Raw genomic sequence first — 24010 nt, forward strand, 5'->3', positions numbered from 1 at the left:
CCAGGATAGGGAAGCAGCATACCAGGGTGCAGAGAGAGGTGAATTAACATGACCCCACTGAGCGCGCCAATAGCCCCTGCATCTGGGACACTGATGCATTGATGGGGGTGGGGGTGGGAGGAGTGCTGGGCCAGGAAAATGGGCAGGAGCCTGAATGAAAAGGACCTTCAGGGGCTAAACCAAGTAATTTGAACACTATCCTGAAAGTCACAGGAAGCCAGTGAATGTCTTTTAAGCAGGAGAGTGACTTTAGTCAGCTTCGTGAATTACAAAGATCATTCTTGAGAGCCAAGAAGGGAGAAGGGACACTGGAGGAGGGAAGATGGGCTGCTTGCTGTAGCAACCCAGGATGGGTACAAAGAAGCAGTAGTTACTCAAGAATGCAGAGATGTCAGCTTTGGGGTGCTAAGGAGAGAATCTGGGTGACTCGTGGATTTCTGGCCCTGCTATTCACTAGGATAGAGGAAAAGAGAGAGGTATAGAGGCAAAGACTGAGACTGAGGGGGCTGTGGGGCTCCAATGGGAAGGGAGAGTTCCCAGAAGGAGGGAGTGGCAAAATGCAGCTCATGGCAAGAAATACCAAGAAAAAAGGCCAAAAAGAGTGTCCTTCAGCTTTGGGAACAGGGGCCAGTGGTGGGCTCCCCTGATAGGGTGGAACTGGACGACCATGTGGGAGGCAAAGGTTGAGGAAGTGAAGACAACGAAGGGACAATTCTCCAAGAAGAATGACTGGAAAGTAAGGGAGAGAAACAGAACTGAAGCCGGAGGGCTTCTTCAAGATGGTGGAAAATTGTTCACAGCACATTAACAGGATGCTGAGCACTAGTAGAGATGGAAAGGAGGCACAGGGCAGAGGGAGGAAGATTGATGGAGCGGGGTCCCGCAGGAGGGGGCAAGGAAGGCCCCCAAAGCCGAGGTGGAGGGATTAGTCTCAGACAGGAGGCGGCACAGCCCTTTGGTTGAGATAGGAGGGAAGGGTGAAAGGATGGGGCCAGACAGATAAGTTTCTACATGGCAGGGGAGGAAATTGAGGGAGGGCTCAATTGATGGCCTCAATTTTCTCGGTGAAGGAGGAGGCAAGGTGATCTGCTGAGCGGTGTGGGGGCAGTGGTAGACAGGAGGTGGTTTAGGAAGGGAGAACAGTTTGGTCCACATAACTGCTAAGAGCAAGGAGGGGGGAGGGTGGCTGGCTGGGGACACAGAAAGATCTGTGGGGAGTACAGAGGCTCAAGCTGAGTTGGGACAGTACATATTTGGTATGTCTCCGCCTCTTACAATTGGGACATTTTCTCCCAAAGCCTATAACAGTCTAGGTAGAGTAGCAAGAAAGTGAATTGTTTGATTGAATTGGGGCTGAGTTTTTGTGGAGTGGATGTCACAGAAAGTTAAGAGGGTCAAGAAATCTTAGGATATTGAGAAGAGAGGGTCAAAGTGAGGGGCTATTAATAGGATCCAGGAAGCAGAGAAAAGTGTATAAAATCAAAATTCATTTGATTGGAGGATATGCAAGGAGCCAGGAGTCCAAGGTCCCAATAGGTCGACGTTTGGGGAACAAAGGGAGTGATGCTGTTGACACAGAGGGCTCTTGATATTCACATTATGGAGGTAGACCTGTTTGGGGGCTTGGAAATCAGTGATCTGACAGTTAATCTTGCCTCTTTGCTGAAGCCTTTCTTAACTTTTCCAGCCCCAAACGTTTTGCTCCAGCCCCTGAACCCACATATCACTTTGTCTGCAAACAGATAGTAAAAAGAACACTAAAACTGGACCTTCACTATACATCAGGAGATCGGGGTTTTGGTCTTATTTCCAAATAAGACCACAGCGTGAGCCACCAACTAGCAGTTATCTCAGCTGGTCCAACTTGCCTAGGGGCACATTATTCTGTCTGTGCACATTATGTGCTCACACAGCCCCAGGACTGATGCAATCCCTTTGTTTGCTTCCCACCTTTCTGTGGGCGGAGGGATGGGAGCTGCGGAGACCCTATTCCTAGCGTCGCTTTAGTTCACTGCAGTTTATACAATACCCATCGTTAAAGAACCTGGAAGAGATTATATTGGGAGAAGAAACATATTTTGCTTCATAAAATTCCAAAGGCCACTTTTACTTTAATAGTCTCAAAACCTGATTTTGAGAGTAGCAAGTCCAAGATGCTTATAATGCCATGAAGGCAAATATTCTGGAAGGAAAAAAAAATAGGTCGTTTAAAATCTGAGCTTTGTTATCTGACTGAGGTCAACAGAGACAGACCAAATCAACAAGCATGACATGAAGGGCAAATTTGCAATTAAAAGAAGAATAGGGAATTATAAAGATGGATGAGCCCCATGACATGCACACCCAAGCCTGCGTGGCCTTGGCCTCGGATGCCAGAAATTAATGCTTTACTCTTTAGCACTCCTCACCTTTGGCTCTGAACAGAAAGGCAAATGCATTAAAATAACAACAATTAGAACACTTACTTAGCTTGGAAGGCATTGTTGGTTCCCCTGTGGTCGAGGTCATGACACAGGCATCCCACAATCACCGCTAAAATTTCCACCTCGGTCAGAATCTCTTGAAACCCTGCAGTCTGGGAAGAAGGGGGAAATGGCCACAGTCACTACTCAGGGCAGGGTGAATGGATAAGGTTCTTCTGCTGAGCAACAATCAGCTCTGTTTCTATACCCACATCACTTAAGGAAATGATTAACTGCCACCCCCCCTTAGATGACAGTCAGTTGGGTGGTCAGTTGCACAGCCTAAGGTCCCCACAGTGATGGATTAGCTGGCTGTCATGGTGGCCCACATTGGCACACCAGGACAAAGTTCAGACTATTTTGTGCCTTTTTTAGAGAGGATGCCGCACTATCCAGATACAGTGACAGTTTGGCAGAGGCCCAGAGCAAAATGTGTTCTGTGATTCTACACTGCAGCGAGGAGTGTCTACTGGTAGGAGGAGAAAAGGGGGCTGTCAACTTAGAAGTGGACGCTATACCCACCAGCTGCCACTCAGATGAGGACAGGCAAAAGAGAACACCTTGCCAAAAAGAAATTATATATATATATAATATGTAAAATTATATATATATATAAAAGAAGCAACTTAGAAGTACTCAAGTTGTTACATGATAATATTCTAGAAGTTATCTTATGACTATCTTAATTCCTATTAGCTTGGAGAACAGATTGAATTCATATAGATAAGGCAGGGTATGTCTTGAAAACTAGGGTTTGAGAGAGGATTTGGCAATCCAGGTTGAGGTAGAGTATCTTCTTACACAGAATCCTTTTTTTTTTTTTAAGTTTACTTATTTTTGAGAGAGAGAAAGGGAGAGAGAAGACACAGAGAGAAAGAGCCCGTGAATCAGCAGGGGAGGGGCAGAGAGAGAGAGAGGGAGAGAGAGAATCCCAAGCAGGCTCTGTGCTGTCAGCTTGAACTCATGAACCTGTGAGAACATGACCTGAGCCGAAATCAAGAGTCAGACACTTAACCAACTGAGCCGCCCTAGTGCCCCTAGAATCCTTTTTTTATTAGCCTCTGGTAGCATGCTTATGAAATGCCTATGCTCGGCGTGAGATAGGGGAGATACGGGAGCAGTGTGATATGATTACGGAACCAGGAATCTTTTGTTCCTGCTCTCCTTTGGTTAGTTTAGTAGGGACAGTAGCCTCTAGAAACACAAGACTATGCATTTTCTTGACCCAAAGCCTTTATGTCTTCCTCCTTGTGCTTAATTAAGTTTCCCATTTCATTATTTGTTAAAATCTTTACCAGAGGGCAAAAGGAGGGGAAAGTAGGGTTCAAATTGTTTCCTTTTTCATGTATGTTTTTTCCCCAAACTGAGGACCACTAGGATCTCTTCTCTTAGAGCAATGAAAACTTTATTTTTTAATTAATTATGATTTTATTGCAGAAGTAACTGAATAATAAGTTTCTGTGTCAACAGTTTTAATTTTAAAAATTAAGTTGGGTGGGCTGATGGGGGTGGGGGGAGGGGAAGGGAGGTCATGGGCATGGAGGAGGGCACTTGTGGGGATGAGCACTGGGTGTTATGGAAACCAACTTGACAATAAACTATTAAAAAATTAAGTTGAGTTCCTTGTTACTTTTAGAAATATATATAATTTCCCTAGCATAGCAAATAGGAATGTTAGTAAATGGTTGCTGGGGGGGATGAGATAGCCCATATCAAAGTTGTGTGTGCCCCTTCATTTTAAAATTTGGAGTTGGCTGTTAGTTTTAAGTTACTTTTATTTTACTTCAATGTATTACCTGAATAGTTTAAAAAAATCAAATTGTAGTAAGAGACTCAGGGTCAAAAACAGTAGTTCCTTATCCTTCCCCTTTTCTGATTCCCAAAGGCACCTAATCTTTTCCTAATTTGGTGATTATTTTCTACCATATTTCTATATAGTATGTATATATTATTAGCACTTGGTTATTCATTAAGTGCCTGTACAGCCCTTCTAATGTGCCGACACTCCCCTAAGAGCTCTACAACTGTTTAACTGACCTGATTCTCATCACAGCCCTGTAAGGTAGAAACCACTGTTATCTCCAGGTAAGAAGAAATAGAGGCACCGAGAAGCTAAGTAATGTGCCTAGTATGTGGCAGAGGCAGGCCAACTCCCAGCCTACAGGTGTCAGAGTTTGCCCTTAAACACTGATGTCTTGTGATGGGTGACCATGATCTTCACGCTTACTCTCTTGCCTCCCCCACACTCACAATGCAATCCAGATACAGCGCTTTCCTGATCCACCCTCTATTCATAGGCACTACTGAGCCAACTAGGATCCCAGGCTTGTTTCCTTTCTGGTGTAAATGTTTTTATTTTCCTGGAGTGACGATTTCTTTGAACGCCTGAGTCTTCTCACATCCTACACAGCTCTCCAAAGGGTCACATCATTTCTTAGATGCCTTCCTGTCCTGGGGACTTCCTGTGGTGGCCTGGTCCTGCCCTGTGGTCTGGATTCTCTGTCTGCTGCCAGCTTTTCTCTCCTGGGGTTGACCTCAAGCCTCCTGCATCCCACACTCTGTCCTTCTTCATTTCCTCCCTCATTTCGCAGAAGCACATCTGCCAGTTACGGCGTGAGAAAGGGTATTACCTTTTCAACACTGGGGGAGTGAATTAACTTTTGAGGCTTTGCAGGACTGAAAATGTCTTTATTCCATTCTTAGCCTCCCCTACAATTCTAGGTTGCAACCTTTCCACTCAGAAAGTTAGACTGCTCTATGGTTTTCTAACTTCTGAAGCCATCTGTGAGAAGTATATTATATCCAGTTCCTATTCCTAATACTGTATGCTATTTGATTTTCTGTCTCTTAGGATCCTCTCTCTATCCCTAGTGTTTGGCAATTTCTCAAAGATATGCTTTGGTTTGGGACTTTTCCCCCCATCATTTGGCATGGTAAGGCCAACCTGGAGGCTCAGTTTCTTCAGTACAATGTTTTTGTAATCTTCCTCAAAATAGTTTCCTTTTCACTATTTTTTGTGTCCTATTTGAATGGAGCTCCAATTGGACATTAGACCTCCTGTATCGATTCCTTTATTTTCTTGTCTCTTCTTTCCTAATGCCCATATTGACTTTTCCTTCTTACTTTCCAAAAATAGTATTTTTAATTTGTAAGCATTTTCTTGTCTGTTGCTCCTTTTCTTATAGCATGCTATTCTTCTCTCATTATTATCTCTTATCTTATTGAAGGTAATTATAATTCCTCTGACATTCTCTTCTGCTCCTTGATTACCCATTTCCTCTAAACTCCTTTTTCTCTCTGCTGGTTTCCCTCAAACACCTGATATCCTTGAGTGTCTGCTCATCTAAGAGTAAAGCATTATAATGTTTGCCTCATACCAGTGGTTAGCAGTGGTGTCTGTAGATTTCTGGGCCTTCCCACAAGGTGACCAGATAGCCAGCTGGTCATTTGTTGGAAAGCCCCAAATGTCAGTATCTAAACTCATTTTCTATGGACTTCCCAATCTCTTGCTTGGAAATGGTATAATCAGGGATGTTGACATAAGAAAAGAGATTTGTATCTTCTCATCTTTGAGAATGTAGACTTTCACTGAATTCTCCCATTTTCAGGGTGTACCTCACCCTAACTTTTCTTTTGCTGGCGTTCTCAAGTCTGGGGTTTAGTTTCTGCAGCAAATATTCTGGTTTCCTGCATAGGTGAGGAGAAGAAGGCCTCTGACTACATGGAGGGAGGGGGGGACTTGGGGATTCAGTGTTTTCATCACTCCCTTCCTCCACTTTACTTCATTTTTGTGTTCTCTAATGCCACTCGATCCTGAGCCTTGATAGGTTCTGGAGGGGATGTTTCTCACGTGTACCACTTCCTCTATCCCCTCACCCCGAAGGCACTTGGGTTAGATCTTCCTTTTCTCTACTAAGCTCTTCTACTTTCTCTACTAAGCTATAAACATCCTCCCTCCATTTTCTGCCTTCATAAATTCTGATTCCATGAAAGGTGGGATGTGCATCCATTTCTTGTTCCCTTGCTATTTTGGTGTGATTTTGAAACGAAAAGGGATATAAAGGTCTTTATCTGTCATCTTGAAACTGTAAGTCAGTTTTGTTGGGTTTGGGTCTTGCTAATAATAAGTAAATCCTGAAAGTCTATCAAATATGAAATAATTATCCACAATACTGTGGAAATCAGTGCTATAAACAACAATAGAACTGCACTAAAATTTATAGAGGTTTTGCCTGTGAAAATGTTTTTGATTGGAATGAGCTGATGGATTAGAAGAGTAAGAATAGGGATAATGTTAAAATAAGGTAATTAGACTAGATATTTAATTAGAAGTTGAAACTAAATGCCTCTAATAGGCTCTAGGTCAAATCCTTGAGTCATTTTTAAGCCATCAGTTTTCACCCATTATATAAAATGATGGAATATATTTTCCTATGATTTTCTATGCAGCCACTTTCCTCCCCAGGGAACCCCTTCCTGGGAATCCACATCCAGCTCTTAAACTATTTGGATCATGGATACTCTTGAGAATTTGATAAAAGCCATGGCCTCTCTTCCCAGAAATTATTCTATAATGTTATGGTATTCAAAGACCATGGAGCCCAACTCCAGATCCTCAGAATAAAGAATCCCTGAAGTATAGCACACACACAGTCACACAGAACATATTTACCTCTCTCAACCATGATACCTGAGTTACTGAAGCAGCACCTATCTCTTGACTGTGATTTAAAGCTGCCTGGTAAATGGTTTCTAGAGAATCATCAGGCTTGAAACATATCCACCTGCCAGTAAGTGTCTGTTTGCCCCTCCCCCACCCCATCCATCTTCCTTCAAGCCCTTTTCATTCAGACCTACACTTATCCATGTCGAGGAGAAAAAGTCAGCTCCCTTCTGAGGACAATATACTTTCAAAAGAACACAGTGGCAGCAGAAAGTATTATTTAATGTAGTTATCCCACGCCTGATTCTATTTTATTCTTTTATTTTCAAATACAAGTACATCTTTTCAATTCCTGACCCAATAATTATGGGTTTTATTGACCTTTAAATTAATCTATTTTCTCACCTGTATTGCTTCATGGTCCATATAAAAAATGTAAGGCAATGGATACAATACATCTAAGCAAAGCGATAGTCAAGGCATATAGACTTGGTTCTCACATCACCCTTTCCGGAAAAGCCTGTGGCTACCCTCCAGGCAGGCTTCCAATGAGAGTCCTTTCTTGGGTTAAAACTTATGCTGAGATAATCCTGCTTCCAGCCACTAAAGCATATAATCAATGGGATCCAAAGAACCCAGACAATTAGATTGATTCATGGAGTACCCTAGATTACCCAGTAATTTCCTCTCATTTGATCAATGTAAAATTTAAACCAGCCAGGATATACTATCATTTCAAAGCTGACCCCACACAATTCTAGTGAATGAAAGGATATCATGGACAGAGCAAAATGACTGTTGCTTTCTGGCTCTGTAGAATCCAAAAAAGTTTAAAAAACAATAGCCATAATATCAACACAATATAGATGGTGCTATAAAGGCTTCATTCATTTAACAAATGTTATTAAGTGCTTATTATGTATCAAGCAACTGGTATATCTTAGAAAAGGCTTGGGATGTTACTAACAACAGATAACACTTCCATAGTGCTTAGTGTATGCCAGCCACTGTTCTAAATACTTCAAACACATTAACTCATTTAAACCTTATAAGAACCCTCTTGGGGAAATACTGTTCTTATCCCCCTCATTTTACAGATAAGGATATTGAAGCACCAAACTACTCTGTTAGGATGTAACAGAGGTGGATTAGAGTTTAGGCAACCTAGCTCCCAAGTGTGTTCTCATCCACTGTGCTATTCAGCCACCTAAGTGAGAGTGTGGGTACAATTATGCAGCTGTTAAATATTCTTGTGAAGATAGAGTGCTAGAGGATATGGCTCTAAAGAATCAGTTGGTGTGTGCTTTATACCACGAAGGATGTTATTCTTGAATAGTAATAGGTTGATATTGCAGAGGCACTGGACACCTTGAGCCTAAATGTAAACTCTGGTGCATCAATTGTAACTGATAATAAATAATGATTTACAAATGAGGTTTGGAGAGAAAAGAGATATAATGGTTTACATGTAATATCCCAACTTTATAAAAATTCTCAATATACACATAAAAAAAGATTATTAGTATGTACATCAAAATGTTACCAGTAGTGGGATTATATATAATATATGAGTGTGTAGGCAAATTCCATTTTGTTTTAAAAATAAGCCCATATGTCATCAAACTGTCCTAGCATGGAATAAAATAGTGACAACGTCAAAAGTGTCATTCTTTCATTTATTCATTAAGCAAATATTCATAACACATTTACTCCACTCTAGATACCAGGCACAGAGCACTAACACCCTTAAAAACATCCATTCATTCCTTTATTCATCGAGCAAATATTCATTAAGCAGTTACTCCATTCCAGGCATAAGAAACAGAGACAGGCATGACTCTGGCCCTCATTGCACATGTAGTCTGGTCATGCCGTGTGCCAACCAGAGCAATGCCGTGTAGTTCACTTTCTAGAGAGAAGCCCTCACAACACTGGCGGTGCTTTGTAGAAAAGAGTAATGGTGGAAGCACGGAAGTGCCCAGCCACCCCGTTTTCTTTTTCTGGAGATGGTAGGTTACAGGCCGTGTGCCCCTTGTCATGTGTGAAGTGTGAATGCAGCTCTGGGCATGGGAATCTGAGAAAGTGATGCCAGAAATTCTGCCTTCACAATTTGGGTGTCAGAGATACTGAACGATGAGTATCATCATTCATCCTGTTGATTTCAAGATCTGGCAGATGGCAGACTGACAAGGGAGGTAGTCTAATGATGTACTAGAAATTCCTAATGGTCACAGAAATTCCAAACTGAAGGTTCTTGGTTCCAAATGTTCCTCCATGGAGGGTGACGGCCAGGCATGGAAGCAGAGTCCTCAGTGGATTGGCTAAGGTTGAGGGAGACTGAGGTAGGTTTTTGAGGAATCTTTCTTCTCCCCTTCATCCTTGTCTCTCTTCTGGGTAAGAAGAGCAAATAGGATTGCTCAATTCCAAGGGGTTTTGAAGAACATGGTTTTTCAAGGAAGTGCCCTTCTTGCAGAATCTGCACACCATATCCCTAATTTGTGCCATGTCTCGATGGACCTACACATGACTTCAACTTGGAAGTGATGTGAGCTTGGGGCTGAAATGCAGCATTTAAAGCAACAACATTGAATTTCTGGTTTTCTTAATTTCTGGTGTGCAGAGTGTTGCAGGGTCACTGTCTGGGATCTTTGTTTGGTACAGTATTAAAATCAAATTTCCTTTAGCCAAAGAGCACTCTTTGAGGGTTTCATTGTAGATGCTCATGTCTGTCTGTGAAACTTACATCTGTGAATAAGAACCTATGGCAAGGGTGCCTTCAGTCACCCTCCCAACTGAGCACTTACCCCAGTGTGGGTGGATCAGAGCCGGGAGAGTTGTTAAGGCACATGTTTGGGCTCCATGGGCATGTACAGCAAGCCCAGCATATTTCTCTTCGAGGCTCTGGTTTGTTTGCTTCAAGAAGGAATGGCTACCTCTCAACATACAAATCCAAGGGGCAGGGTGAGGGGCATCAACCTATTCAATTGCTCCAAAGCAACGAGCTTAGGCAGAAGACTTTCTCAAGCTTTAAGGTGGAAGCAGATTTCAATTACTTACCAAGAGTGCTTATGAATTAATGTATACTACTTGATGCCATATCTTACTGTCTTTGAAAAATAGAATCCTATCTTTGTCAACCAGGGAGAGAAGAACAGGTGTTCACAGCCACAGGCCTCTACTGTGGGAAAAACCCTACTGCACAAACCAGAGCATCTAGATTTAATGGCCATAGCCCACTGGCATTTACAGCAATATTTTCCTACCAGTATTTGGGTGTGCTGAGCTGAAAAAGAGGCACTTCAGTCCTATTTTTGAGGTCCAGAGACCAGAACCTTTCCAGCTGTTAGGGGACCAACATGCAGCACTATGTTTACATGTCTCTTTAACCAAAGCATGTAATGTTACACAAACCAGTTGTAGTTTGTCTAATTATCCATGAGAGTGGGGTAGTTTGATCAAATTTGCTTCTCTTTCTCCTCAAGATGAATGCAGCCAAATACTGATTAAGTCTACAATGACCCTTCCCTTACCAAGCTAAGAGTTGGGGAAACCTTACAGTCTACATTTAAATACTTTCTTTTAAATACGTTCTGTTATAAGCAGAAGCCTCTGAAGGCACTTGCCATCAAACAGTAAAATCTAAGTCATGTTTTGGACATACTATGACTCTCAACCTAAAATAATGTTGCAAATGTTTGTCCGTGTAAGTCTGAGAAAGGCGAGGTAGCAAAACTTGGTGGTCTGTCTGGTGTAATTACGTGTGTTGAGAAAATGTTTGATGCATGAGAAAAAATTGGGTTGATTTTAATAAATGTTGTTGAGTTATTTTTTAACCACTTCCAAGACTTAAGTTTTAATCTATTATCATCCTAATGTAAAGAATTTATTTTGGCAAGCTAAAAGCACACACAAAGTAGAATACTATGATGAACCCTCACATGTTCATTACCTAATTTCAACAGGATCCATGGTTTGCTGGTCCCGTTTCACCTCTCTGTTCACATGCATTGTTTTGTTTGTTTGTGTGCTAGAGTCTTTTAAAGCAAACCTCTGGCATTGGTCAACACACTTTAATTCATTATCAAGAAGATCTGGTGTAGTCAAATAAAAACTGGCCACACATCTCTGCTCTCAGACTTTGATAAAATGTGTAAAAAGGTATGCAAATGGTATAACTATGGGAATTTTCAGGGTAGATATCTTAATAAGACTTGAAAAAAATCCTAGTTTCTATTTCAATTTTGGTAATATAAGAAATGTATCTGCACATATGCAGCACACATTATATTTCAAAAAGAAACAAGAAAAAGCATAATTGAGTCTTGAGGATTTAGCTTTCAACACTAAAAATATATGTGCTTTGCAATTTTTTTTGAGGGCAGAGATTTTTTTTGTTCTTGTTTGGAAAGGTAGTTTATAGTTTATGATAAATTACTACTGAACTGAATATGATACAACATGTGGTTTGTGAGCACAGAAAATGAGGCAGATTATTTGGCGAACATTAATTGTGTGGAGACAGACCTCTCAGAGTACAAGAGGTCAGGCGGATGGATTTCAAGAATATGATGGCTCTTCAAAGATTACCCAAATTTTTATTAGCCATCACCGAGCCAAAATTGAACATGGGACTCATGAAGAATTAAAACTTTTTAAAGCTCCCAACTTGACACCCTGAAGTGCCAGTTTTCAGCCCCAAGAAAGTGCCATCACTAAGTTATAAACCGTGGAAAATGGAGGCTGTGATAAACGACCCTGGCTCTGCTGCTGGGTCTCCCTGACCTGGAGGACTTGGCTGGTGTCATAAAACACAAAGCGACAGATTAAGCAGTTTACCAACACTATAAAAATCTCAAGAATAAATTCCCTTTAATCAAAAATCCTATATTGTAACCAGGCAGCCCCAACCCTGAAACCACATTCATTTCCTTACAAGCCTGTGTCCATAAGCAAGAGCTTATACGTTCCCTGAAATGCCGGACATGATTATTTTCATACAGTTTTACAATTTACATGTCCTAAGAAAAATACCCAGCTCTGGCTGATGGTGCGGGAGAATTTATTTTCACTAGAAAGGGAATGACCCATAACTCATGAATGGCAGCGCTTAAAGTGAGTTATGGAGGTTACTCTCCTGTGTGAGGAAATGGATTGGATTATCCTTCTGCCCAATTGTATGTTTGGTTATTAGCACACAGGTTCTTAATTATGTGTGGCTTTGCCTTTTTCCTTTTATAAAATAAATGTGGATAAAGGAAATGTCAACTAGAAGCATGGAGTGCCTAATTGGGGCTCTCAGAGGTGGCCAGAGAGAATAAAAATAGAAATCTTCTGAAGTGATTAAAAGGCAGGAGTCTTAAATGTAATTTAAACAGTATTCAAATTGATTAGCTCCATAGTTAATTTATAGCGCTCAGTGCTAATATTCTGCAAATACATTGAAAATCACTCTTTTCCTAAATTAAACATTTACCATCTTTTAGAGTTACACTGGAAGTCAAGGCATACCTACATGAAGATTAAAGAACTAGCTTTTCTAACACGCAGATTTTATTGCATTATTATGATAATGCTGCTATTTATTTTACAGCAGATAGAGTAGTTACTACTTATATTGAAAAGGAGATATAATGATGTTTGATAGTTATAAACATGATTATTGTTTGTCACTTTATTAGAGACAGTTATAGAACAAAACAGGCAGAACTCTTTGGACCTTCCAATGTTACAATCAACAAAGAAATTAGATTTCTGGTGAGATTAGGATTCTGGTTACTTAGTGAAAATATTTGATTCAAAAATTTAAATTGGTTCTAAAAAAATTTAATTGGTTCTACCCTTCTTGGGAGGCCGGGAGTAGGGGTGGTGGCAGGAGAGGTGGGAAGAGTTCTAATTGTGCTTCTCAGATCTCCTTCCAGAATAAATTTTCTATCTCAAAAATCAAAGACTTCTCTGAAAATGGCAGACAGCAGACAGTGCATTATCCTCAAGCTGGTGAATAGGACGGATTTTTCTCCCTAAACGTCCCTTCTGCTCTCTAGTTTGAATGATCAATAAAATGCCTTGGCTTATCTCTGAAAATAACCTTGTTGACAACACAAATATGGACTTAAACACGCTACCTCCACATTTAAGATTTAAGAAGCCCCCACTAAATGTCAGAGGGGTGTCACTGTGTTTGCTGTGATACTTGGTTATTATTAGTGTTTAACTGCAATCCCCCAGCAGCGCCACGCCGCCAGCAGCACCATAAATTTTAATGTGATCATGTGCTCTTTTCTTTTCATATCCAGTGAATTCTGCAGGATCATAATATTCTATATGAACCCTAGCTGAACCTTAGTGTGATATGAAGGAAAAACAAGATTTCTAACAGTGATAGTTGTTCATCGTTTTATAGTTTTTTAAAAAACTGGACACTAAGCAACATGAATAACATCACCCTCAACTAAATCCACTCGTTCAAATGAATCGCTATTGAGCCCTACAGGATGCAGGGCATGGCCCAAAGTGCTAATGAGTACATTTATGGGATAGTAAAGAACACTGACTCTTAAGGAAACCTTTTCTCACCCCCTCCTCTCCCCCGGAGAATCTGTCAGAACTCTCATACATCATTTATAAAACCGAAAAATGTCTCTGCAACCTTGGCACCACCACATACCTTTTATTTTACAGACTGCAAACAAAAGCACAGCCATTTTCCCTATCTGGCCTGCCTTGCCAATTTAAGAAATGTGTTTCTCATCTTTCGTTATGTATGTGCTTAATGGGATATTTATCCTACAAGCTTCCATAAACAAAGAGAATTTGTATAATTATTCTTGATCTGCAGGTTTTTATTCCTTGTTTTAACCACAAATAGTAGCTGGCACTACAGGCTGTATTTGTTCAAGGAATTCCAAATATTTGGTAAATTTTAACTACCTAAATATAGAATAATATTGAAGGAATTCCAAATATTTGGTAAATTTTAACTATCTAAATAAAGAATAATATTGAAGCTTTCATTTCAAAATTTGGAGTTTCAGGCCAGAGGTATGGAATAAATTAGAAAGTCATTAGTAGGGTTCCCAGTGAGCTAAATTTCCACCCTTTTACATCAAATTGCCTATTATTCAAAGGGGTTCATTCTTTTTTCTTTTTTCTTTTTTTTTCTTTGCCCACAAAGGAACAAAACTGATTCATTACCTAGACATGCAGTTGAATACTTTTGCAAAATGTAATTCTGAGTCAGTAAGTTTATTTTCCATATTCAAAATGACTTCAGGGTTAAAGGTTTGGAAGCTGGTGTGTGTATTTACAACTTGCTTGTCCTGTTGTACGTGGTGTCATAATTTGCTCGGCAATGACACAGAACTATGCATTTTCCCACTCTCAGAGACAATGGGCTTAGAAAAATATACAACACGCACAGATGTAAGGTCACACGTATTATTCCTGCTAACAGCTCTGTGGGCAAGGCAGTCAGAATGCAGCCCATCCTGATAGGAAGGGCTCTTTTTGGACACACTGGCTCTGTTGGTGCCTCATTTAAGAAAAGAGTGTGCAAGTGTGTGCCTTATTATCTCCCATCCTAGAAGAAAAGAAGTACTTTGAGGGAAGGTTTGTAAGGGTTTTTTCCCTCCTTTACTGGCAACTGGCTGGGAAACTTTGCCTTGGAGCGCCATCTAGAGGAAAACTCAGCATATGTGCGCCATGCTCCTATGCTTTGGGACTTTGGCTATGGGACTCAGGACAAATCCAGTGGTTGGTGCTTGGTGATTTCTTTTTTTTAATATTAAGAGAATATTTTGTTTCTAACTCAATACATGAAAATGGAATATGAGATAACTCCAATGCAACTACAACCACTGATGAGAACAAAACAATGAACGCTCCTAACAGTCTTCAGGAGTGTGAGGAAGTTATCATTTTGCCACAGGCTGAGGTCGTATTCCAGAAATCAGAACTGATGAGTAAATTAAATTCATCCTTTTCTTCACCAATCAAGTAATCTTTTTTCATCTCTATTATTATTTTCTTAATTAAAAAATCCTCATTAACCATGTTGCCCATGTTCAAGTTGAAGAGACGGCTTGTGTTAGGGACAGAAGTTGACGTTTTCAACCTATTGTAACCCTGGGTCAAGTTCAGCAAAATTTAATGAGCAGGAAATAATATCTTTTCCAGATGTGGCTTCTCAATTCAATGTGAAGGAGAAAAACTAACATTCATCAATGTATTCTTTTCAAAGTCAGGGTGGGAACTTTAACAGAAAATTCTCCTCTTTTTGAGCTAGCATTAATACGAAAACAAAACCGAAACCTTCTCCCACAGTGCTACTCTTCAAGGTTGCTGAGCAGGCTTGCAAAAATAACTATACCCTTGGAATATTCTGGCAGCATGAATACCCACATTGTAGTGACATAGTTTGAGAGTTCTGCTTTCTTCAAGTTGTTGAAAAGGATCGAGATTGTCCGTCTTTTGGAAACATGTACTGAAGAAAACTGGTATGTATTTCCTTCTACTCCTAAGTGTCCTCCCTGACCCCACTGCTCTTGGCTAACTTCCCCCATCCCAACTATTTTAAGGCTTGTCATAGAAGTCTTTTTCTGTCTTTGACATCTCTCACTCACAATATCAAGGCCATTCCTTTATTTCCTTCATTGAACAAGGCTCCTGCTTAGTTATTTTTGGCAATCCACCATAAATCCAGAAGTTCTCCAAAATAACAGGTTAATTTCTTTATTGAATATGTTCTGTAAGCCAGACACATAAACTCTGCACACAGAAAATTACTCCTTGTCTATCAAGATCTGATATGGTAAAGCAAGATGCAAGTGGTTAATTTATTTTTCTTAAAGCAACATTGGCCCTCAAGCAATTAAGGCTAATAGTTTAAAGCATCCTCCTCCCTCATTTGACTGGTCAACTTCTTTTACTGGGTACATTTCAGAAGGACAGGGCCAGTCCAGTTTTTCTAGGCCAATCTGCTAGTCCTTAAGCAGTTAAGGACCCCCAAAACAAGTTCTCCAGTAGAAAAGTGAAGACATTTTGGTCCCATCTTTTCATGCTAATGCACACTTTAGTTCAAGTTAATCTAACACACATCTGTTGAAAACGTTCCAGGTGCATGACTGCATGCAAAATGCTGGTGAGGCCCTCAATAAATAAATGTTGGGCAAGCAAGTAAATGTTGTTGAAAGAATAAGAAATTATCTCTTTAGTTTCAAGCTGCTGACTCTATAGCATGAGAATGAGAGATCTGTGACTTTAAACACACAGCAGAAAGAAAGACATGTTGTACTAGACACAGTGCAGAGACAGAAGTAATTATTGATGCTTGGGGAGAAAGGGGAAGACTTTGTGGGGAAACTGGCATTAGATCAATGCCTTAGTGGATGAGTAAAATTTTAATAGGCAGAGAACGGGGCAGAGCATTTCCTTTCCTAAGGAAGGAGCAGAACAGTCCTTATTCATTTGGCCAAAGGCAAATGTATGTCATTTGGAGTTCTCTATCTTGGGTTTCAATTTTAGTGTGGGTACAAAGATGGAAGGTACTTAGATTTATGTTATAATAATCTGAAACTTGTGTTCTATTTTATATGGTAAATATGTTTATACACATACACATATAGAGTCAGCAGCTTGAAAGTAAACATATATGTTTACGTGTAAACACTTATGTTTTGCCATCTTCCCTGGCATTCTCTCAGGACTTCCATGTTCTTGTGGGTCATGTTCACACACTCCTACTATGGCTACCCACTGGCCTAAAGAGTCTTGCCCAGTGATCTCTTTGTTCTGTTACTCATACCCATATCCTCTGCAAAAAGATTACTTTGAAAATCCAACCATTCCTTTTGTAAAAAGAACCGGTTTTCCCTGAGATAAAACATTGAAAAGAGGCTCAGGCAATCATTCCAAGACTACACCTGCTTCAAGGTGTTGGTGATTTTACAGTTTTAAAGCTCGGAAATTGTTGTGAAATATATACTCCCATAACCAGGGCACGTAAGTTCTGGTGTAAAATAAATCAGATGGCAATTGGTCAGAGAAATGGAAATGTGAAGGAGAAGGCCTGTAGGTCCATAAAATGACAGATGACTTTCCACCACCACTGAACACACTTACTGTTAACATTGCAAACATCAGTTGGCACACGTTGAAGGCGTGTCTCCAGTTGTGGTAGAGAACCATTCGATAATTTTTCCTCACTGTCAAGAGCCACCTACATAGTGTCTGAAACGGGAAGGGAGAGGTTGTATCAGGCAGTAGTATGTGTCTCCAGTGGGCTGTCATCAAAACGATGCTTTCTGTCTGAGTGATCTTCAACAGCTAAAGTCCTCCCACAAAACTCCCATGATTCTCAATGAGAATGGCAATCCCATGAGGTGTGCAGGCTGAGTGTTATCACCCTCAATTTGCATTTGGGAAACCCAGCTACCATGTTGTCCCCCATGCACTCCTGGGATCACCCAAGGTGGAACATCTTACCTCATAGTCAATTTTAAATTTCTGTACCATCCCCAGCTCCATGAACATCCGGAGAGCAGCTGTGATCATGGCGTCAACGTCAAGAGAAAAGTCATCAAAATGTATGTCATCGATGGCAAGTTCTGACACCAGAGGGATGTTGGCTGCCTACACAACAGGAGACATAAGTCAAGCCAAGTTCACCAGCTTTTCCACACCCCCTCATCGTGCTCTCTTTTCCTACTTATCAGATGTGCCACATAAATCAGACCTGACCTGCACTTACACTCTGATACAGCTAAACTCTGAGCTGGAAATGTCTTTTGTTTCTGAACTGCAAATGCCCCAAGCAAATAAAGAGGGGGGGGGGGGAATGAAGCTAATCTGAAGAAAAAATATACACACTGGATCTAGTCTGCAGAATTTAGAATACAAAGCTGTCTAGTTTACTGAAGCTGCAGTTATACAATATATTCTGATGCATATTACAAAGCACTAAATGCAAGAAACATCTGGGCAGCCAGCAGCTGTGAATTTTAATTGCTGCTATTCAGAGGAGGACATGGGAATACACTGCTTTGCCTTGTTTCTTGTATTCTTATATCCTTGTTTCTTGTATCCTTATATCCTGTAGCTGTGCACAGGCACTTTGTTACCATGTGTTCTGTATATTCAGAAGGATGAAAAGGATCAGACAGCACGTCTCTGGCACAAAATGTTTTCTTAATAAAATATAATTGCCTGGAGGATCAGCACAAGCATGTTTCATCAAAAGAATAAATTTACAGTATCATTTAGTTTCATTCTATATAAACATCACAACATAATTACAAGACTGGTCATACATATTCAGGGTTTTCAAAACACTCACATCAGGCAGCTGTCAATCAGTTGCCCCACACAAACTTAGAGGGAAGGAAAAATCCTTGGGGATCGTTTTCATGCTGATTTCACTGGGATTAATCATATCCTTTGGACCACTCTTGCTAAGGGAATCATTTCTACCTTTTCAGGTTACCGGAGACATTCTGGATTCATATTTCTCATCTAATCACTGCGTGTAAATTATGCAAGGAGTAATCTATACCCTGGGACTATTTTGACTGAGCAATGAAATCCAACTCTGGACATTCTAAGCATCCTGGAAACCATATAACCAATCCTTCCTTCTCAACTCCATGCTCCTCCATAAGAGTTTACATTACTAGACCAAAATCCAGACATTGGTTATTCCCCACAACATAGAAGAACAAGAATAAATACAGTACAGTATTAACTATATGCACATGGTTGTACAATAGGCATCTAGAACTTTTTCATCTTGTGCGACTGAAACTCTGCACTCAATGAACAACTCCCCATCTTCTCTCCCCTCAAGTCCCTGGCAGTCACCATTTTCTTTTCTGTTTCTATGAGTTTGATTATTAGATACTTCATATAAGTGGAATCATGTAGCATTTGTCTTTTAGTGATTGGCTTATTTCACGTAGCTTAATGTCTTCAAGGTTCATTCATGCTGTACCATATGACAGTATTTCCTTCCTTTTTAAGGCTGAATAATATTCCATTGTATGTGTATGCAGCTGACCCTTGAACAACATGGGTTTGAGGTGCATGAATCCATTTATATGTGTCTTTTTCTAAACAATTTTTTAATGCTTATGTATTTTTGAGAGACAGACAGAAAGACAGACAGAGTGTGAGTTGGGGAGAGACAGATAAGAGAGGGAGACACAGAATATGAAGCAGGCTCCAGGCTCTGAGCTGTCAGCACAGAGTCGACAGGGGGCTCAAACCCATGAACCATGAGATCATGACCTGAGTAAAAGTCAGACACTGACTTTTACTGACTGAGCTATCCAGTTGCCCCTGTATGTGTCTTTTCTCAGTAGGTAAAGGTATAGTACTATAAAAGCATTTTCTCTTTCTTTGATCCTCTTTTTTAAAAGAATTATTTTTTGGCTTATTTACTTTGAGAGAGAGAGAGAGAGAGAGAGAGAGAGCACAAGTAGGGGAGGGGCAGAGAGAGAGGGAGAGAAAGAATCCCAAGCAGGCTCCACGCTGTCAGCACAGAGCCTGAGACAGGTATGACCTGAACCAAGATCAAGAGTTGGACGCCCCTTTCTTATGATTTTCTTAACAAAATTGTAAGAATACAGTACCTAATAAATATGATATACAAAATAGGTGTTAATCGGCTCTATGGTCAATAATAGGCTATTAGTAGTTATGTTTTGGGGGAGTCAAAAGTTTCCTGCGTTAGTTTCACTGCATGGGGGTTGGTGCCCCTAACCCCTATGTTGTTCAAGGGTCAACTGTAATACATTTTATTTATCCATTTATTTGCTGATGGTTTAGTCTCTGTCTCAATCAGTTAATCTTTTGAGCAATCATTTTCATATATTAAAGGCTTTAGAATGTTAGAGATTTTCCTTAGCTTTGATTTTCAGTTTACAAGTCACTGGAGGGGGAATCTAACTGACCTGTTTCCTTGGGAAAGCCACCAAATGTGGGTACCTTATGGCTTTGCTCTTTAGCTACTCAGATTCCCCAGAGAGGAATCTTGTGGGTAGAGCCTGGCTGGGAAGCGGGTTGGGGGAAGGGCCTCAGCATCTGTCCCTAGCTCCTCATTCAGGTTCCTAACTCTTCATTCAACCTTGTCTTCAGCATTTACTCCTACCCTCAGGCTCCATGCTGGTGTCTCTCTAACCTAAGAGCTGCTGTTATACCCTCTTAAGGTAGCATAGCTCCCATTATTTATGAAGTAGAGGTGTGAGACAAAGGATCTGGAGATGTCACTGCTTCTTAGATTAGCTGTGTTCCTGTACATAGCCCCACCTTCATCCTCACTTCCATAGGTACTTATTTAACCAGTTGTGGAGCTATCTGAGAGGGGCTCTGTGGCTTAAATGCGTTTGCCTCTCAGCTTTTCCCAATGTTGGTTTATTTTGGTTTTCTTGGGTCTGCTAAATTACATAATACTCATCCATCTGTTTTCTAGCTTTCAAAATTTTGTTATTGTTGAGTGCTCTAATTTCTTTGTTTTTGAAAATTTATGCCTTAAAAATCCCTTTATTGTTTTTTAGGGGGGCCTGAGGAAGGAAGGAACAAAAGAAAATGACTTTACCATTGTCATCCCCAAATTATAGGAATTATATTTATTAAATGACACCTTAAATGATCAACCTAGAGAACTCAGGGGTAGGCCAGCCTTTGGTTTTTAGAAACCTTTGTTTCTCTGTGCATGGGCCTGGCGGCAACCATGCACACCTTTCTTTTATTCTGTACCCCTGTATGTTCACGTGTGTCAATCCTGACCTCGCCTTTTAGGCTGTAACAATCTTAGAGGTGGCTGCCACGTTTCTTTCCCTTAGGGAAACTCCAGAAGGACACTCTGCTTCCACCACACATTACATGAATTTCTATGTACTTGGAATATCTGTGTTTGTTGTAGTTTGTTCAAGTTCAAACCCAAATTCAACTGGAAAACCACTTCCCAAGAGGGTCGAAGCATCATCCCAAAAGACACAACGTTTTCCTCTCAGAGGAAGAGTCTGGTTCTGAGTTGGCAAAGGAAGTCTAACCCCCTTGCAGGTGGTTGCTGAGGAACATAAATGGCGATTGAGGCTGTGCTGCTCTCCAGGTGGCCTCTGCCTTGTAGATTATTAATAGTGTATTCCCTGATGCCATTATAAATCCTCTACTCTTCAAAGGCACTAAATTCACTTAATTATCTTAAAAATTAAAGAATATAGGCATTTTTTCATTATGAAATGTTAATGGAAAGGAAATAAGAATATTAGGTTGAAAAATGTAGGATGACCTCTGGTTCACCAAGACCCATACTTACTGACCTTGTCTTTTTTCCCCTAATAGGTTGATTGATCCACAGTTAAATCATACCAGTCTATAGATCACCCTGAGCCCTGTCGTAAACCCTTGCTGGCACTTGTAGATGCAGAGAAAGTTCCAAGCCTTTCATAAATGACCAGTTGCAGCTATTGTGAGAAGTATAGATAGTTTTTATCCACAGTCCTGGGTTCAAGAGCAGTTTCTGTAGGAAATTATGAAGAATTAAGAGTAGAGTGTGTCCTTAGCAGGTGTGCATGGAGATCTAGTCTGCAAAAGATTTGGGAAGAGCCTTCTGTTGCCAAATTTCCTTGTTATAGAAATACAAGCTCTGCATGTCTTCTGATGAGTCGAGAATGGGACCACATCTTCCGAACCTATAATTACTGTAGGCATAGGATATTAACAAAACAAATCAAAGTCAATTCCTCCAAGTGTCAGTCTTCAACTTTTAAATATTTATAAGGCACCATATCCCTAAATCAAAGAGGAGTGCTACAATCCAAAATAACTACTGAATTAATAGCCAGGAAATAACATTTGGATAAAAGAACCATTTACTTTACTGCAGCAATAAATGAAAACACAGAATTATGAGTCCTGGAGCTAATCTGAATAATGTTCAAGAAGTGGGACTCTAGCTGGCTGGGAGTACCTGTTATCCTTTGACCATTCCTCTTCTTTGTTTGGGTCTTAATAGTTAAGTGGTTATCAAAGGGACTCATAAAACTGCCTCCTCTAAAATTGAAAAGGTAGCTTTACAAAGAGGCCGTAAAATGTTAAAATACAATCCTGGATCCCCTGACACATGAATATTACATTCTGTGATACTCAGAAAATGGGAAGAAACAACAAAGTGGGTGGTGGTCCAGCCCAACCATTTCAAAGGAAAAATGACTTGTTGCCGATCCAGCCCACTCACTCATTGTTCCCTGTGGACAAGAGCAGAAGCTGGGGGCTTTAGGATCCTGGGATTAATGACGACAGGAGACTGAGCTGTGGTGCTCTGGAGGGGATTGCAAAGTTCTTATATTGCCACATTTTTATAGCTCTTACTACATACCAGGCACTGTTCTAGCACCTTCTGCACATTAACTCATTTGCTCCTCAAAAGGATCCTAAGAAGTAGGGAATACTTTTAATCCCATGTTACAGATGAGGCAGCTGGAACAGATGATAGGCAATCTGTTCAAATTCACACAGTTGTGACTGGTGGAGGCAGATTTGAACCCAGGGCATCTGGTTCTAGAGACTGGCTCCTAATCACTGCACTGCTTCTATAAATGGGCTGATGTCAAGCCAAGGGGTCCTCCATCCCTGTTCTATGCAAGCTAACTTGGATGCACCAGGGTAGTGTTTGGGATTTAGATCCACATAGCTATCGATCCAATTTTCCTGATGAGCAGCCTCGATACCTCAAGGGGAAGTCTCTAAGCTCACAACTGCCTCTGGTATAGCCTCAGTTGTTAGCTTTGTTTTGATTAAAGGGAACACAGAATCAGCTCAGTACTCGCAAGACCATCCTGAAAACAATAACTTATTTTCTGAAGGAGCAGAAGAAGACTTCAGGCACACAACCTTAGCTTCCGACTGGCCAGCAGACATTCCTGGGGTGGATACTCCCCTTGGCCAGGCAAGGTAAGTGCAGAGGAAGGGGAGCAGCAAACAGGAGAGGTGGTGGATAGAGAGCAGAAAGAGGAGGGATCCTTCTATGTAGATGGGATCCTTTCTGTAGAAATTTGGAAAGGTTTCTCTGACATTTGGGACACAGATGAGAAATGCTTATCACACACACATGCACTCAGGCTTTAGAGGGACTAATAGTACTAGAGGTAACTAGTTGTTTAGATAGTATATAGTCACATTTCTAGCAGTGAAGAGTGACATTTGAACGAGTTTCTGTTTTTGCTCGGGAAAACAGGACACAATTTTTTACTAGTACAGAACACCGTCACTTTCCTAAATCAACTTCTACACAGGAAAGCTGGGATTTTTGGGAATCCACAACATGTGAAACATGTGGGGAAAGATGCAGAGTTCAAAGGAGAGAGTGCTACAAAGCCCCAGTGACATGCTGCTCAGCCGACAGAGAAAGTGCTGGCCTATCACATTTGCAGGTGACACCCACTCACTTGTCTGCAAAACACCACCAGAAGTCACAAAGACTGTGAGCCAGCTGGTGGCCTGGGTAGCAGTAATGTGAAGATCTGAGGCGTGTTCCTAGGGCCAGACAAACAATAATGAGATGATCAAACGCTACAGCTCATGGGCTCAATTTATATGTGGAAACAGTAAAATTTAGAATAAAAGAGTGAATATAAATGCCTAAGAATTGTCAAGAAATATTTTTAAAAGAAGACTTACAAGGTCCTATCCTATCTCAGATTAAAATATAAACATAGTATATTTTAGCATGTTTATATGTTAAAACATAGACTTTAATCCCTTTAACTCAGTCTACACCATTTTTATCATGTAACTCCCTCTTCAAATACCTGGAAGTGTTCAATGTGGCATGCTGAATGAAGTAAACTTGCTTCACTTGGCATTCAAGGCTCTTCATAAACATTGCCCATTC

The 24010-nt window shown here is 40.6% G+C and overlaps 1 protein-coding gene across 1 annotated transcript in view; it reads right to left on the bottom strand.

Annotated features, from left to right (window-relative positions):
- Window positions 1-24010, bottom strand: part of PDE11A (phosphodiesterase 11A) — a 367374-nt gene that overhangs the window by 71357 nt on the left and 272007 nt on the right. Inside the window, exons 11-13 of the mRNA XM_077776263.1 lie at window positions 17605-17751; window positions 17242-17349; window positions 2466-2575 (exon numbers count right to left, since the gene is read on the bottom strand). Of these exons, the coding sequence (XP_077632389.1) occupies window positions 2466-2575; window positions 17242-17349; window positions 17605-17751 (365 nt within the window). The remainder of the gene's footprint in view (window positions 1-2465; window positions 2576-17241; window positions 17350-17604; window positions 17752-24010) is intronic.

Source organism: Crocuta crocuta, unplaced genomic scaffold (genome assembly GCF_008692635.1).
Source record: "Crocuta crocuta isolate KB4526 unplaced genomic scaffold, BGI_CrCroc_1.0 scaffold17, whole genome shotgun sequence".
Lineage (NCBI taxonomy): Eukaryota > Metazoa > Chordata > Mammalia > Carnivora > Hyaenidae > Crocuta > Crocuta crocuta.